Source organism: Uranotaenia lowii, chromosome 2 (assembly GCF_029784155.1).
Source record: "Uranotaenia lowii strain MFRU-FL chromosome 2, ASM2978415v1, whole genome shotgun sequence".
Lineage (NCBI taxonomy): Eukaryota > Metazoa > Arthropoda > Insecta > Diptera > Culicidae > Uranotaenia > Uranotaenia lowii.
Window position 1 is genome coordinate 129,476,278 of NC_073692.1, and position 18,469 is coordinate 129,494,746.

At 32.0% G+C, this 18,469-nt stretch overlaps 1 protein-coding gene across 4 annotated transcripts in view; it reads left to right on the forward strand.

The window, feature by feature from the left end:
- The window catches only part of LOC129744055 (chondroitin sulfate proteoglycan 4-like), a 60,854-nt gene that overhangs the window by 21,698 nt on the left and 20,687 nt on the right, over nucleotides 1-18,469 (forward strand). For all 4 annotated transcript variants that reach the window (XM_055736384.1, XM_055736387.1, XM_055736385.1 and 1 more), the window contains exons 3-7: nucleotides 15,311-15,507; nucleotides 15,588-15,818; nucleotides 15,884-16,285; nucleotides 16,353-17,611; nucleotides 17,673-17,832. In XM_055736384.1, the coding sequence (XP_055592359.1) occupies nucleotides 15,311-15,507; nucleotides 15,588-15,818; nucleotides 15,884-16,285; nucleotides 16,353-17,611; nucleotides 17,673-17,832 (2,249 nt within the window). The remainder of the gene's footprint in view (nucleotides 1-15,310; nucleotides 15,508-15,587; nucleotides 15,819-15,883; nucleotides 16,286-16,352; nucleotides 17,612-17,672; nucleotides 17,833-18,469) is intronic.

Sequence of the window (18,469 nt, forward strand, 5' to 3'; positions counted from 1 at the left end):
GTTCACTTGTTTTATTTTCGGAGCTAAAAAATAATAATATCATGAGTCATGTGTGTTCATTTTAAATTCAAAATCATAAATTCAATTTTGGCTACGATTTTCAGTTTCGCATTTCAAATCTTCCACATCGTAAATGAAAGTATGTAGCTATGCAAAATAAAAATGGAATATAAAATATTTCAAATTTTTAAACTCAAGTCACTTAAAAATTTAAATCGGGTGACTGTTTTCTCAACAAGTGAGTGACTTTTGACCAATATGGTTGGAAATTAAAATTTACACCAAATATTAGTTATATGGTGTCCAGTTCATTCAAAAAATGATAATTAAAATTGAACTATAATCCAGTTTCAAATTTGATCAAAAAACCAATAGCTCGTGGAAATTAAAAAATGGATCAATTTTTACTGAAATAAGGTATTATTAACAGACAAACTAATAAACCTGTGTATAATATAAAAACTGATTTTAAATCTTTTCACTATCCTTTATTTAATGAAGGATCCAGATTTTGACTAGATTCAATAGTTTCAGAGATTTAATTCTTTAATTCTTAAGAAAAAAATGCAATATTCTTAATTTTTCAAAACTTAATAAAAATAAAAATTAATATTTCAGTCATCATAGAAGGGCATTTAACAACCATGTTGAAGACCGAAAAGCGTTCTGCTGTCAAAAAACCTAAGTTTCTTTTGGTTTTAATTTTTTTTTTGAAATTTTCTCAAATTCCTAAATTTCCGTAGAACTGCACAAAAATATTTTTTTCTTTTCATTTTCTTGGTTTTAATCCTATGCAGATGATTCATCCCTTAGAAGAATAAATAAATTATGTAACATTTTCCAGGATTCAAAAAAGGTACACCGGGGTAAGTGGGGAGGGTGGCTATTAAAACAATACTGTGAACTATTTTTTCAAACTTTTAATGCAGAATGTTAAATTTACTTGTAATCTATCCAATAGCTGTAGAAGAGATACGGTTCCGACCATTGCGGATGTTTACGGTGACTTTTTGTAAATTTTCTATTTTTATTTACGATGTGGAGTTGATGTGCATTTTTTTCAATCGCAAACTTCTCGTAAACTAGCTGGCCTTTGACGAAAAACTCTACATTGAAACAATCCTTACATTCGAAACAACCAGTTAGGAAAAGAAACGACGGTGACAAATTGAGAAAAAAGGGTTAATTTGCAAAAATCTAAAATGTTGTCTCCAAACCCTACCTGGGGTAAGTGGGGACGGCTTTATACATACTTGATGTTAACAAATTTTTTCAATTTTCTCTCCTTCATTCAATGAAATTTCCTTCATTCAATGCAATTGCAATATTTTTGATAATATCGGATTACACACAATAATCATTGAAAGATGCCTTATTAATAGTATCATGAACTTTTTTCAAAATTTCGGACGGTTCGAGCAATAAAGTAACGTATTCAACCAAAAAAACGCAAATTTGTTGAAAATTTCCTGAGAAATCAAAGGGAAAATCAACGTCCCCACTTACCCCATAAAGCGGGGTAAGTGAAGACACCAGCAGTTCATTACAATTTACGTGATAACTTTTTTTCGCTTTTCGTCTATCAAGCTCATCTCTTCAGCAGTTGTGAACAACATGTTCTGCATCACATTGAAAGCGATTTTATTTAAATTGACCCACTGCTGATTTTTTATTGATTTTTTTAAGTTGAACTATACGAAAAACCGTCCCCACTTACCGCGGTGTACCTTATTGAATTGATGAAGTGTGAAGAAATAAATCTAATATTTAATTTAAAAACTCTTAATCTTTAAAAAAATTGGAATAATGTACCCATCAAGGAATGTAAAACATTTTTCACTTTTTTTCGTTTATTTTTTAATGCAAATTCGTTTCTATTCGAAACGAAGGGCTAAAATTGTATGTTGTTTGTTTCGGATTTGTTAATATAAAAATGTCGTATGAAAGCTTGAAATTCAAGTGCAAATAAAAAAAAAGTAGAGTCCCAAATGCTCCAGACATCAGAATCACATTGAAGGAATTTATTTCAGAATTGAATTAAGATTGAAAAATAAAATTCTTCACCCACAATTCACAATGTGAAATATATTTTAGAACTGATAAAAACAATTCAATATTTCCAAATTCCTATTCAGAAAAATAAAGGTATCAGAATAATAAATAAATTCCAAAATATCAATGTTTTAAAAACATGTTTAAATTCATAGCAATTATTATCAAAAATTTATCTTAAATATTTGCTCTCTCGAAAGATGCAAAATGAGAATCACAAAAATTTCGTTGTTTTCACCATGCGTTTTGCGATAATTTTGAACTCCTTATTTAGTACCTATACAATTACCCCCCCGGAGGAAAATCTAGAACTCGTTATATTAAAAGTTTCTTGTTTGTCAATTATGATGGAAATAAATAGAAAATTGTTCGATCAAAGTCCTATTTTATTTTGACTTTATATTGGAACAGTATCAGATTTCAAGAAAGGGGAGGGGCATTGGGACCCAAATATAATAGTGAGAGGCTCTCACTGAAAAGGTGGTAAAAATGTAAGAGAAGAGCAATTTGTGTAGAAAGCCACAAAAACTTTTCATCAACATTTCACTTTATCTAAGAAGCGCACTCGCTATATATTTCACAAAGTCTAAAATTTCAACCTAAGAATTAATTTCAACAATTTAAACGGTAAACAATAAATTTAAACGGTGATTGAAATTCTCAAACATAGATTTTATAACACGATCATATCAATAATTCTGAAATCTTATTGCAATTTAATTGCTAAATTATCCTCTTTGTCAACTAATCGCTTTGCAATCAGAATTTGTTAGTTCATAAAAATAATTATTCGTCCAAATTTTGGCTTCAATTCTATGTTTCTGCGAAGAATTAACATTCACTTTTTTTTAAATTATGATCAATTAGTTAACTTAATCTACTTTTATTTAAGTTCACTTTCATTTTAAGTTGCATAATAGCTTCAAATTTTAATTCTTGTTCAATCGGAATCTTTTATTATACATTGTTCATGTATTTTTGTTCATTTTTCTAGAGCTTCATTTTTTTCCAAATCCACTGCTTAAATTTCTGGGATTGTAACTCACGTCATTAATAACATTGTTGAATTTTCTGATTAAAAAATGTCAGATTTGTTTACCAATTTTTCCATACAATGAATGTTAGTAATTCAAGATTCAGTAAATTTTGAGATTTTTATTTTATAAAAGTTGGCAAAACGATTCAAACGATTTGGAATAATATAGGCGTTCAGATCAAGTTGATAAAGTTTAAATGCCAATATTTACTGACTCGTGCTGTACAGACATTTTGGCTGTGATCTGAGAAAAATTGGGATTAGGATACTTAAAAAAACAAGATGACGGACCAATTTCCGGCATATTTTTTGGACTAACTGTAGTATATTTATCACATCATAAGATCATGTATGTTTATGAATAAAATTATCCTTGATCTTAGAATTAGTTTTCTTTACTCAATCATGAAACTTCAGTTCCACTATCGATTAAAATAGAATTTTTGAAGAATATTTTGAAATTAATGTTAGCGCTGTTTCCCAACTGTATATGTATATCTACTGTATCACGAGTTCGAATTAAGGCGATTCCTACACATTTCAAATCACTTATACAAACTTATTTTTTCATGATCCACTTTTAAAGTCATATGCCTTGTCCTATGACTTTTAAAACATAAACCAACTGCATTTTTTATGTCCTAATAAGAGAGACTTTCAGCCTTTGGCTGGTTTGGCATGCTTTGTAGGAACCACATGTAAGTTTTGATGTATCTTTATGAAATAAAATCAGACAATTTGCTATCACTACGAAAAGATTGTCAATATTTTGTGAAGTGTTGAAACACTTTTTTTTTCTTTTTTTACAGGGGTTAAATTTTGGGGATTATTTGGGTCATTTTTTCCTCTGTATGTGTTAAAACACTGATTTTTCCAAAGCTTGTGATTGTCGTTTTAAAGGATGATTGAAAAACAAGTCAATAACGAAAACGATATTACGTCTAGAGTTTGAGCACAGAATTTAAAAAGGAATAGGTACTTAAGTTTTTTTTTTTACTGAAAACATATCATAATTTCAAACAAGTTTTTGTTTTGTTTCAGATATCCATTGGTTTTCGGAAAAAGCTTATATTTATAAATTCTAGGATACTCATTCCTTTCCTTTTTTTGATACCTTAAAACGGGGTAACTTTGATCATCGAGGTAACTTTGACCAACAATAATTTTTTTCACATTATCATCAATAACTCAATCTATAGTTTGAATTTTTGAAAACTGTTTTCTACGTTTGAAAGCCTAATAATTGAGTATCAAATAGGCAAAATTTGGTTTGTATTTGAAATTTTTCTGTTAGAAAAAATGTAATTTCAAAATCTTAAAATATTTTTTCTCAAGGCTCGCAAACAAACAGCTTTCCTGATGATACCAAAAAGCATTTAGAAGTAAAAGGGTTGATGAATGTGAAAAAACAACTTTTTTCTTTGTATATGTATAGTTAGTGCTATTTTTAAAGTCATTTAATGATAAATCTTTGATATTTAAAAAATAAGGAAATTTTCCAAAAGTAAGCTTGTATTGGACAAATGGATAGGAACTCTATCAAATGGTTAACTTTGAAGAAAAAATGGAAATGGAAATAATGGGAGGGTCTAGCTAGGGGAATGAGTGAAGGTTAAATTTCATTTGAATTTTGAAGCTAAAACTATTTAGCAATTTTATAATTTTTGCCCCTAAATGTATGCAGCATTATTGATTGTTATTTTTCGAATATAAATGTTTTTAACGAAAACGTTAAAAAGCATGGTTAAATTGATAAACTTGCATTTGTAAATATTATGAAGGTGTTTTGTATCCTTTATGATCAAGAAAACTCGTTCAAACCGTCAAAATAGAGATTGATCAATGTTTCCCCAAAGCATCAAATTCTCAACAGAGACGAAATAAATTTTTAAATCAATTTTTAAATAGTCCAATAATTTTCTGCAACCACGTATTACGTTCATAGGAGTCCTGTACTGGTTTTAAAAATATGAAATATGCCACATTCCACATAACAGAAAAAATAATCGAAAAAAAAGGAAAAAGTGATCAATTTTTCCCCGGATTACAGTACTAAGATAAGAAATGATTTACATCGTTCAATGAAAATGTTTTAAAATTTTTGTTCCTAAACTTCGTTCACACATAAAGAACGAAGAATTGAATTATTAAATTAATCTTTTTGATAGACAATATTTTTTTAAAGCACTTGGTATGTTTTGATATTATGGTTCTAAGCACCATGCAGTTAGCAACACGTTTTGTATTGTGCTAGCATAGCACATGTTCTGTTTTTGACTCACTCCTGCCTATTTATCACTTATATCCATTCGAATCGGTGGGGTGCAGCATCATTCACATTGCGCTGGTTCAAGAAACACATTGCATTTGTTTTTAACAAATAGCTACCATTTATGTTTTATGAAATGGGCCGGCCGGCTTGGTGGGTCTGTGTCATATGGTGTTATGTGGGATTTTCGATGACTTCCAGAATATTGTTCGCTCTTCAGTTCGTTGATCGACCGAGTATTTGAGTGCATCTAAATATAGATACGGCGATGTGTTCTAATGTGAAGCAGTTTACCCTAGCTTGGGATCGATGTCATCAAACTTTATGCTCGATCGCCTTCCAGCTGTCTGATAGACCCTTCATTCTTCATAAGTTTATTGACAGTCGTGTAAGAGTTTTCATAAATCAATAGAACTAATATCCATTCGATAAACGGCGTAAGAGTATAAAATATAAAAAATATATAGAAAAGTTTTTCAATTTAATGCGTATTTGATGAAAATATCACGTGATTTTTCTAATTGCTTTTTTATGCCAATTAAAACTCTTCAATTTTTTGGAAAATATAATTTCAGATGAAAATTGAAGCTTGAGGATCGACTTCTATTAGATCGATCTTCTTCATTTATAAAAGGGGAAGCTATCTCTTGTAAAAACACACTGACTTTCAAATTTCTGTCTACCTGATCCCAATAAAAAACGCTTCCAAAAACTCTCATGTTGGTATTCGATGTACCATCAAACGGGGCATCTTGCAACAACTGGGTTTGATGCAACATTTATATATCACAGCCTGAAGATTACTTAGATTTTTCCATTGAAACTCTGTTTGCAACATTACAATTTTTTTTTCTCTATTTTGATCAGTTGAATGTCTTCTACATAGTTGTAGCCAGGGAATTGCCGTTTTAGATCAAAGGCAACGAAAATTCTGTAATTATTTTTCCGTTATATATAATTATATAAGATTTAATGAGATTTAAATTAAAAATGTTTGAAATGAAGAGGGTCTCTATGTTTTTTGTTATAACCAGAAAATAAAACCTCAAATATAAATTTCATGATGAACTTTTAATTGTAAGTCCCGATTTTGAATCCCATTCATTTTCTGAATAAATGGTAATTAACGCACTAGACAATTTCAACTAAGAATCACCTTTAACATTTTTCCATTTCAAGTCTACCACATTTTTTGAAACCGCGGTTTTCCTAATGAAAAAATTGTACATTGTGTACATTGTAAAACAGACGTAGAATTTTAAAATATTATGGATCAATAAATTCGATATAGAACGTTGTATGTCAAGAGACTAACTATTGTGTTCATTAAGAATTTTCAAAGTCAAGCTGTGATAGTTTGCATTAAAACTAACGCTGTTTGATATAAAAAAATGAATGCTTTGTTGATAGGAATTTAAAATCAGCTCCAGAATTGAAGAACACTTACTCACAATAATAACTTAAACTATTCCGTTATCATACAACCAAGGCCGGATTAAAGGGGGGGCAAAAGGGGAAATTGCCCCGGGCCCCCCAGCTCAGGGGGGGAGGGCGAGAGAAAAAAAAGTTTTCACATTATTTTAATCATTACTACCTACTTCAATTTCTTCAAATCAAAACTAGAAAATCGAAATGAAAACTTGAAATATAACAACTAATGTGGCCCCGTGAAATAATATCTTGAATAGTTTTTCTCTTACATAAGTTGAAGGGGCCCCCTAGAGTAAGCAGTGAAGGAGTTCTCCCGCAGTTTTCGGATAGAGAATATCAAAATCTTGGTATTAAGTTTCAAAATTTGCAGTCCAAAATCTGAACAAAACTAATGTAAACTGAATTCGAAAAAAAAAATTCGACATATGAAGCATAACATCACAAATTATCTTTTTTTTCATCGAAACATGTCAGTCAGGATATTCTGTACAGAACAGGTAAAAAAAAGAAAAACATCTTCATATTTTCATTACATAAAAACGTCTAGCACGATAATAATGTTTATTATTACGATAAATTTCCAAGTAATTGTCACTCCACTAAAATAGCAGCTAATTTTGCCAAAACTGGCTCACAGTGCTGAGAGAGGATAGAGAAGCTTTATTTGATAATTTTACCCGGGCAGTATCCGTGTTGATACCGGATATTATTATAACTTTTCACTTTTCAATTAATACTATTGATATTTCCGCTGGTTTATGAATTCTAAACCCTTTTCTCTACCTATCTTTGAAAATAAAATCTTTAAAAAAAATGTAGTTGGGCCAATCAACAGTACAGAGTTTCTTTTTTGAATTTCCATACCAATTTCTGTCTTAGACTTGAAATTCGTATTGAAACATTTTCAACTGATTTAACAAAAATGAATATCCTGAACTAAGCCTTTCATTTTCAAAATAAACATTTTCAAATTATCATAAAAGCGATCTCATAGTTTAGTTGCTAATATCATTGAGTGATTCTCTTAACTGAATATATCTATGTCTTTAGTCGTATCGTATTCCAGACTCAAGCCATTTCTATTTTCAAGTATTGTTTCTATTATTCAGTTACTTAAGATCAGTTTCATGATTTTTCTGAATATTGAAATTCCTTATCTGACTTTTTTCAATGATAACTGATTCTGTGTTTTTTAAACATTTAATCCCTTTTCTGATTTTTTTTTCAATTAATTATTTCCCTTTGGCTTTGAAGTCATCGAATAATACTGTTGTCTCATTTAGAATAACAATTTGATAACATTTTTTTTTATCTGATTAGAGTCATATACTTAAACATCTCATGAAAATGTTTTATTTTTGTGTTCGAAAGATATAAATTGAAATACACATTTGGTGCAATTTCGGCTTTGTCTCTGATTGTAACTTTGAATCTCTATTATTTTTATTAAATTTAATAGATATTTTTTCTTTACATTTGATTTGAAATCATGATTGAAATATTATTATATTGTTTTTTGTTTTTTATTTTTAAATCTATGTTTCTAATCTTCATAATACTTCCCAATTGTCATTTGGTAAATATTTCTCGATGAAGCACAAACCAGACGATCAATGATGAAATGAAAAACATTTAAAATATATATCCGGTCATTTTTCTCAATCAGAAAATTTTAAGTGATGAGAAGGGTTTGAAAAAAATTGAGAATTAGATTTTGTATTTCGCAGCTCAAATCAAAGCTTTCATTTTTGAGTAATTTCTAAATTCTTCCGCAATGATTGCACGTGATTAATTGACAATTTTTTTTTAATATACCAGAAACTATTCTCTACGCAAACAACATGGTTATTGTAAGACAGTATACTGAACTCACCTCTAGATCGTTTACACGTTTAAAGTGTTTTATATTCTCTGGGATAGCGTTTGAAAAAAAAGTGAATCACAGCGGCCCTTTGAGAAAAATTACCCCGGGCCCCTCAATGGCATAACCCGGCTCTGCATACAACTATTTTATCGGCACGAGGAGATTGCTCGAAAAATCTTGGAGTGATTTTTAACTAGCTTGGATTCACAACAATCATATCGTTATAATCTATTTTCAGATTTTACATAAATGTTGATTGTTTCAATTCCAATCTAAGAATAGTACACAAGATAACAGTATTTTTGTTGTCTATGTTTTAATAACTGATTTTGAAAGATTTTGGCATCGGAAATTCTGATATATTGTCAGATTCTCTAATAAATTTTGAAATTTACCAATTTTTACATAAAACAGTCATTGGTGGGTGATCAACTTATATTTATGTACCTACTAGCTGACCCGTTGTGCTTTGCTACACCTTCCGAAAATAAATGTAATTTGTAAAAATTTATTCAAATTTACATTTTAGAGAGCATTTTTTTAAATCAAACCTCATCATACTTCAGAACCAACAACTTTGAAATGAGAGTTGCAGCTGCAGTTCTGAATTGCAATTCAAAGATGGTATATATTATTTACTGAAACTTGATCTCTAAACTCGTTTTTCAAGAACTGAAATTTATACTCTGTACCCAAAAAAAAAACTTTTTAAATATGGTCCCTTCTTTGTAAAACTCTTTATCTTAAATTTACATGGGAGCTCCCCCATCTTTTCCAATTTTGTCCCCCACTGCTTGAAGAAGGTAGGCAAATTTAACCGGCTCGAGTTTACATAAATTACTAATTGAAAGAAAAAGATTCGCATATTAGAATTTATTGCAAATTTTACTTTATTGAGATAGAATTTTTAAAACCGATGAATAGCGTGAATCGAGACAGTTTTTTGAGTATATTACTAATATTCTGTATTATGAGCACTTCCAGCTCCTAATAAGCTTTAGATGGGGTATTTTATGGAGTTGAAAAAATAAGCTATAGAAATTTGAAAAAAAAAACGATGAAAAGGATTTTTAATAACCATTTTCAAACAGCTTTTTTCACCATCCTCGCCTACAAAGCAGTTTGAATATCTATCCTTTTTACTTATTTATGTTAAAAAATGTTTCGCCATATTCCAAACTCGTGGACATGAGACATTATAGCTTGAAGTTTTCCCAAACAACACTTATCATGATAATAAAAAATATATTAAATTTGTTATGTATTAAATACAGAGCAAATTTCTTTTTTTTTAAATAAATTTACTACGGAAAAAAAATATAAATATTTAAAAAAATATCAGTTGCATCACTAAATAAAATCTTAGCGTTTTTTTTATTTTCTTTTTGAAAGTCAAATATTTAAAAATGTTGGCAAAATCAAATTTCTAAGTTTACATTTTCCCGTATATTGGGGCAAGTGTCAATGCAAAGCTTATTTACAGATGCGTCAGAGTAATGGCTTTAAAATGGATTTAATACGTATTCCTGTTTTTTCTTCTACCAAGTTTCACTGATATATCTGCAGTATTCTTGCAGGATAAATTTATGTTTGTTACTCCACTTTTAACGAATGCTGTTCAAAGGGAATGACCTTCATTTACAAAGACATTTAAGAATTTTTAATATCCGCTTCAGTTTCAACATTCGGAATACCCCTTCTGGTCTTTCCAACATATTGAATCATTTTGAAGATGAATTTCTTAAAAGTTCGACGTTTTCCCTTGCCCCACCGCGTAAGTTGACAGGAGGGAATATTGTTTTTATCAATTTAAGGGTTTACTATAAATTTCTCAAAAATTTTGCGTCCAGTTGAATATCAGTTCTAAAGTCTCGCTTTTCAAAAACGAAGCGGATCAATAGTCTCTTTTATGCAGCTATGAAACACAAAAACACTTTTCATATTAAGTACGTACTTGAATTAGTATGTAATCAAAAAGTACGATGGTTTTTCAGAATTATTTGAAATAAAAAGCTCCCATATTCATTTCTAAATTCGTTTCCGTTGTGTATTTGGGCCGAAGTAACAATTTCTAGAAGAAAACATAATTTTTATTTTTTTTTAACAGAAAAAGTTGAACGTTTGAACATGTTCTAATATTCCTTGAATGAAAAGTCGAATGCACCTACATTAACACGAACTAAATATGGAAGTATTTTTGCAAATCTTTCAATTGGTTTTGATTCGATTGATAAAATACCAATCCGTGTTACATCTAGACGTTATTTATCACCACGTGCAATTAAGCAAGAAAAAACACATCTAGGTTGCATATCGCCCCCACGTGCATAAGAAACATAGGTACTTGGTTGAGAAACAGGCGCCTGTTTGTTAAATTAGTCCAGCGATCAATGAACAGTATGCTTTAGTTACTATCCACTTGTGACGACGTTTGCTTGACCATAGAGACGAAAAACAAACCCCTCAAATAAAAGAAAATCTCTAAAAATGGATGCCATGACTTTTCAATATTCAGATTTTGACAAAAAAAATGTACCTATATGTTTTATTCGATCGGCAAAATTTCAATCTGGGTCTCATCTAGGCGTCATTCATAACCATGTGCTGTACAAATGAGCTAGGAATCAAGTAGAAAAAAAAATCACATCAAGGTTTCATATCGCCACCCCTTGCATTGAAAATATTCTTGATTGAGAAATACGCGCCAAAATATTCCCACTGATCAGTATGCTATGCCATGGTCACTATCCTTTTGCGACGTTGGCTCGCGACGCCTCGACCATGGAGACGAAAAACAAACCGCCCAAAGGAAGAAAAAATCTCGAGAAAATGGATGTCATGACTTAAATTCGTTTCGAAAAACAACAAATTTTGTATGGAAGCTCCCCCTCCCTTAAGTCGGATGGAGTTTTGACTATTACAGAAACCATCCCCGGCCTCAAAAACCCTCAGATGCCAATTTTGACGATGATCGGTTCAGTAGTTTCCGAGTCTATAGGGAACAGACAGACAGACAAACATTCATTTTTATATATATAGATAGATGTACTATTTAGGATCCAGATTTGAACAAAAAAGTGAAACTAAGTTTTCTGAGACTTCGAAAATGATGATTTTTTGGTAAAATGGATCACTTTCTCATTTTTACTGATTTTTAAGCTTTTCTAAGCACATGCCACGCGCATGTTAAAAAGCTGTATTCATTACGGAATCTTAACAAAACATCTTTTTAATCATTTAGCGTACAAAAATAACTATTCGATGCAGTTTTTTGAAAATTTTGTGAATTCCGCCTGAAGGCAAATGTAATCCTTAAATTTTTCTAAAATTAAATTTAAAAATGTAAAACCATTTTAAATATCACAACTTTTTTCAATTTCTGATATTAAAAAATTTAATTCATTTAACACCTTGATTGAAGACTGCAGACATCATTTCGATATAAAATTTCTAAGAAATTTCATCAAATTTCTGGATTTTCTAAGACTTGAATACATCAAAAAGAAAACTAATATATTTTTCTCCTGAAGTCATAATTACTCGCAGTCATCTAAAGAGTTAAGACCATCGATTTAAAACGTTTATTTCCATAACCTTTGTTACATTTTACAGTATTTTTGGGGGGGTTCCAATTTATTGAATGATTTTTTACGTATTTCCAAATGTAAATCTTCAATCTCAGAATCTCAGGGCTGAAATAATGAAATTAAATGCATATTTAAATTCAGCATTCCAAATAAGTCAAAATCCGCTGTTAAATTTTACGCAGCAAGAAAAAAAAATATGTAAATTTCATAATGGCTTGTTCTATCAAAAGTTAATGCTACATTTCATGATTTTTTTTAACTTCGCATGGCAACAAAATACTCACGTTTCGAATTATATTAGAGCTAAATCGAATAATTTTTGGGCGCTCAGTCTAAATATATTTCTTTGTTTCAATAAGCTCTTGATTCTTAAATATTTTCAAAAATTATATTTTTAATAATATGTATAAATTTATTAAACAAATTTTTGCACTATTTTGGCAAAACTGTAGAACATCACAAATTTATAAGAAAATAATGTTTTAAAATCAAGAGTCATCTTTTCCAAAAACTACGAAAAATGTTCCTCTGAGAAAAAAGTGATTGAAGTTTTTTTTCTAGTTTTTTTTCCAAATATATCAAAAATGGGAATTTTTACGGAAATTAAAACAAGCTTTAAATCAAATTGAATGTTTGATATTTTTAATATGATTAAACATTTCGCAAACTTCAATCAAGCTGTTGAATGAATTTGAATATTCAATATCAAAAGACGAAATCTTCCAAAATCTGTGTTTGAAGCTTAGGTGCAAAAATGCTGTTCGCCTCTGTTGTTTCTTAAAAATAGTTTTGAAATATTAGGAATAATGTGCCTTTTAAGAGTTGAAAAAAAACACACTTTTTTCATAAATTCATTTAATTCGTTCTCAACTGAAAAAAGTTGAAAATATAGAATATTAGCTTCAAATTCAAAATCATATCAATGACACTAAAATGGCCACAATGAGATATGAATATCTGAATTGAAAAAAATATCACGATATTTCCGAATCACTATTTAGAAAAATATAACAGAATCATAAAAATATTATCGGAGTTTAAAAATCACGTTTCAAATCATAGCTTTCACTTGGTCAAAAACTTATCTCAAATATTTGTTTATCGAACGCAAAATTAAATCATTAGGGGAGAGTGGGGATACTTGATCCCCTTTTCTTATTTTCACCATATCTTTTTGGAAAAATTTAGCAACTCGCCGTCTTTGACATTTTTTGACAGCTTGTAACTTCAAGTTTCTATGCTCCAAAAATAAGAACGATACAGGAACCCGTTGATGAACTAGAAGCATTTTCGTGGGAGTAAAAAAATTGCGATTTTTCTGAAGTTAGGGGAGACTTGATCCCCTATTGAAGGAGACTTGATCTTTTATTCAGGAAGCCCAAATCCTTGTATAAAAATCAAACAAAACCCCAAGATAGAATGTTAATTGAATATTTTGGCCATGTTTGTTCTCATTTCACAATTTATAGCAGACATAAGAAGAAAATTCTATAACTTTGTCTCAACGCTTATAACATTGCATACTTAAAGGCGCTATTTTTTATAATAAAGAGAAAATTAATTATTTTTGCTTTTTTCTCCTGACAAATGTTTGATAAATATTAGTTTTTGGATAAATATTAGTAATTTCGTAATCAGCAATCATAACGATCAATTCAGAAGAAGAATATGCCGTTTGGAAGGGGGATCAATTGTACCCAACTCTAGGGGATCAACTGTACCCATAATCAACATTTTAGAAAACTTTTTCTGAAAAAAGTTGAGAGTTTTCAATTGCTTTGAAAATATGGCATTATGAAGTTCATTTTACGCTCGAACGATTGATACATTGGAACAAATATTTTTTTCATAATTTTCCCATGTAAGGAACATTTTAAAGTGATGAAAAAAGATCTTCAAGTTACATTATGTGAAATTTTTCAAACAAAGTTCAATTACTCAAACAATTATTTTGTTAAAAAAATTTAAACTACAAGCATTGTTATTTTTCTCATTTTGGCATATTTTTCTAGAACATTTGATCTTTGTAAGACACTCCAGTTTCGAGATATAGCTATATCCTTATTCTCCCCTAAATTTTTCTGTAGTAACCTCGAGTTTGTATGAAGAATATATGGAGGTGTTCAAAATTTCTAAAATAATCTTAATAATTTTAATAAATTCGCTTGGAAGATTATAGATTCGTTGATTGGAGTTGGAAAATCGTAGGATATCGAAAAAAAAAATATGTAGAAAATGGGTTGTAGTTTGAATTTCTTCTTTTATTTTGATTTAATTCAATGAGATCAATTAGGAAGAAGCAGTGGCATGGAAGCGCCAATAATGAAAAGCATTTAGGATGGTGCAGGAATCAACATTTTGCACGAAACTGAATCTCAAATTCTCCGGAATAATTAGACCGATTTAATCGATTTTTCCAAGGCTAAAGTATCGATACAAAAAATCGGAATTTGAGTTCAAAAGATCGATCTCGCAAAGTTCGATCCAAGATCGACCAATCCTAGGTGACACAAGAAGAAATGGATATTTTTTCCGGCCTTATTGACAGAAAAAAATTAAAATTATTGTTCAAACAAAACCAAAAATTACTGCAATTGGTGTTTTCATGTGTTCTGGTCTTAAAAGCATCGAAAATTTATCAAAAAACAGCAGTTTTCCTACGTTTTGATAAGATTTTTCCGAAATTTTTTACCCCTTTTCCCGAGTAGGGTGTAAATCGAATGTTTTTAAAATAAAACCTAAAATTTCTGAAGAAACCAATAATATTTCTGTCTTCATCAATTTAATGTCCCATCAACCTTAAAACTTTTGATGGATAAATCATATGATTATCTGTTGACATAAGTGTTTTAGAACCCCTTTGAAGTTGAAAAGTGTTGCATGTTGCCCCAGTTGACGGTTGTCAAAATTGTATCTTCAAGATATCAAGATCGATCAATCTTAACACCAACTTGTTTATTTGATTTTAGTAATCATATTTTGGTGATAATTAGTTTAAAAAAAACCCAATGATCATAATTATCAACTTATTTTAATGATTTTTTTTTTAATATCCTTCTCCTAATTATCAGTATCCTTCTATGGAGCCAGCCACATCGCGATGCCCTTGCAAGAAGCGAAAATTTCCACCAACATCCGGCTGCGGTTCCGTTCCCGTCAGGATAATGCCCTGATTCTGCTGACCGCCGGCAGAACCGACTACTCGCTGCTCAGCATCGATGGAGGTCGCATACGGTTTAGTTTCAAAATCGATGACTATCACACCGATGTAAGTTTGTTTGGCACCTGGGTGTTTGTAATCGATATAGATGATAGTTTTTTTTTAATTTGATTTTAATATTTCCACAGTTATGGTCTCCGGTAACGCTAAAATTCAACGACCTTCAGTGGCATGATATATCGATTTCACGATATGCGGCCAATTTAACGATGCAAATTGACGAGTATTTTACTACCAAAACGCTTCCCACAAATGTGACGGAGTTGAACGTTCATTTTGGAGTGTTCATCGGGGGAGTTGGAGCGTATTCGGCACCGTATCTGGGATCGCTGGAACATTTCAGAGGATGCATTGCGGATGTTAGTTTTAATTGTTCGTTGAAATTTTTAAGATCATACTAATTTCTAAAAATTTTTTTTAAAAGATTTTCTACAACAATATTAACATCTTTAAGAGAGCTCGCGAACGCACGGGACACGTAACCAACGAAAGGGTTTCATGGATTTGTGCTCCGGAATTTGATGCAGACGTGAGTACGCCTATAAGCTTTTTGGATGACGAGAGCTATGTCATCATCCAGAAGCCGACTTCCCGTTCCGGCGACCGGTGGAGTATGGAGTTTAGAACGAATGAGCCCTTCGGGATGTTGCTGAGTAATATTCCAACAAGCGCCCGGTATGACTTCATGGCGCTGGAAATCGTCGAAAGTCAGGTGCGACTCTTAGTGGGGAAAGGTTCCAATGCAGTGGAGCTGATCCCGGATAGGAATGTGTCCGACGGAAAGTGGCACAATATTTCGATAACCTATAGCCCTATGCTTGTCGATGTAAATATTGGCAGATTCTTCCATTTAGAAATACTCTTCTTAACATTGAATTTCTATTTCCTTTCAGGTAACTGTAGACGATGTAACGAACACTGCAACGTTTGCTAACGGTAGCAGTTCTGTGATCGAGCTGGAGGATGAGTTTTTCATAGGAGGTTTCGACCACCGGAAGAAGCGCAAAGCATTTCTGAAGGGAGCTCGAGCCACCGAGTCGAATCTGAAGGGCTGTATCCGGGACATTGTTTTGGATGATCATGTTGTTGGTTTTCCCAATTTTAAGGTTACCCATGGCGTGACGGTCGATTGCGTTTGGCGCTATCCTTGTATCGAGAAACAACCCTGTATTCCATCTGGCCGTTGCCATCATCAGGGAATCAACGATTTTATTTGTGCCTGTGACCAGGCCTATTGCATAAAAGCAGATTATTCCGAAAGTTATAAAATATTTTCCCGATCGGATCTCATTCTCGAGAAGGAATTGATGTTCATTAGTCCATTGGATGTGATGGAGGGAGGCATCACGTTTCTATCGCCCAAAAATATCGAAGTGCTGTTCGATTACGTCAAATCGGGAATACAGGAAGCTGGGATAATTTTTCACCTTATTCAACCTCCCAAACATGGGAAAGTAACAATCCATTCATACGGAGCGGAAGGAAACTCCACTGCAACTCAAATGAAATTTTTCTCCCACATCGATCTTACTACCGATAAAGTTAAATACACGCATAACGGAGCTGAAAGTTTGAATGATCACATGACCATAGATATGCAGATAGTTTCCGCCAACAGGAATAATCTCCCAAAATATCTGGAAGGGAAGCATCGTTTCGTGCTGCACGTCAACGTAACACCTGTCAATGATCCTCCGGTTTTGAAACTTCCTGCAAATAAACTGCTTCGAGTAACCCAAGGCATCCCGAAACCAATAGGACCGGAACTTTTGCAATCTGAAGACCCCGATAGTCCTCCGGAGTCACTCATCTACACAGTCTTGATGAATCCTAACTCCGAAGCACAGCAAGGTCGGTTCGAACTAAATGGTCGATCGGTTGCAACATTTTCGCAATCGGATGTAAACAACGGGCTAGTTTCGTACCTGATCAACATCCGTGGTTCCGATGATGCATCGTTTGATCTCAACATTCAAGTTTCCGATGGTATGGAGACAAGTCCTGCAAGTGCCATTCGAGTTTCGGTACTACCGTTGCAGTTGCGAATGATGAACAACACCGGATTGGTGCTGATTCACAAGTCTTCAGCATTGATAACACCCTACAATCTGTCGTTTGTACCGAATTCAGAAGAGGAAAATGTTGATATCAGGTATTTTTTTGTTGAATTTCTACATGTACAGAAACTTTCATAATCCTTAATTTTTTTTTAGATTCGATGTGGTGCAAGCTCCGATTTATGGAAATCTTCAGAAACTGCGAACGGTTGATTCTTCATGGATTGGTATCGATTCTTTCAGCAGCAGTCAGCTTCTATTGGAGCAGATTCGTTACCTTCACTCCTCCGAAATGCCACAGCATGATGAATTTAAGGTAAATATTGCACAAATCCTCACTGGCAGCCTTCTTTAATTCCAATCACTTGAGTGATCATTGGTTTTAAGTACACTGGATTCTTTTTTTAAACGATTGTTGTGTTCGTGCAAAAAAAGAAATCGTTTAAAAAAAGTTCAAAACAATCGGGCTAAATTCATCGCTCATTTCGAGTAAAGTGGCCAACTTGGACTGCAAATCGATCATTTCCAGCCAGGTAGACCATTCTGGGGTGATTTGAGTGAAAATGGGAAGCTCAAAGATTTGTTTTCGATTGATCTGTTTTGGGTTATAAGCCACGGTTGTTCCGGAACTTCCGCAAAGTCTGTAAGTGGCCATTCCGGCCTTGTTTCTGTCGGGAAGCAACGTCCGAACCAATTTACCATCCAGGAGTGGTTTGGTTAAAAGCGGGAATGTCTACAATCTGTTTTTGACATGTTCGTAAATCGTCTTATTCCTAGAAAATCGTTTAAAATAAAACCGCGTAAAATAAGATCGTTTAAAAAAAGAATCCAGTGTAGTTTTAATTAGATTAAATAAGTGTTAATGAGGTCAAATCCAAAAGCTGCCTCGTAAGTTCTAATTCAGGAAGACGGTGGCACAGTTAAAATCGCTCCAAGTGGCGTCTGTATGCATT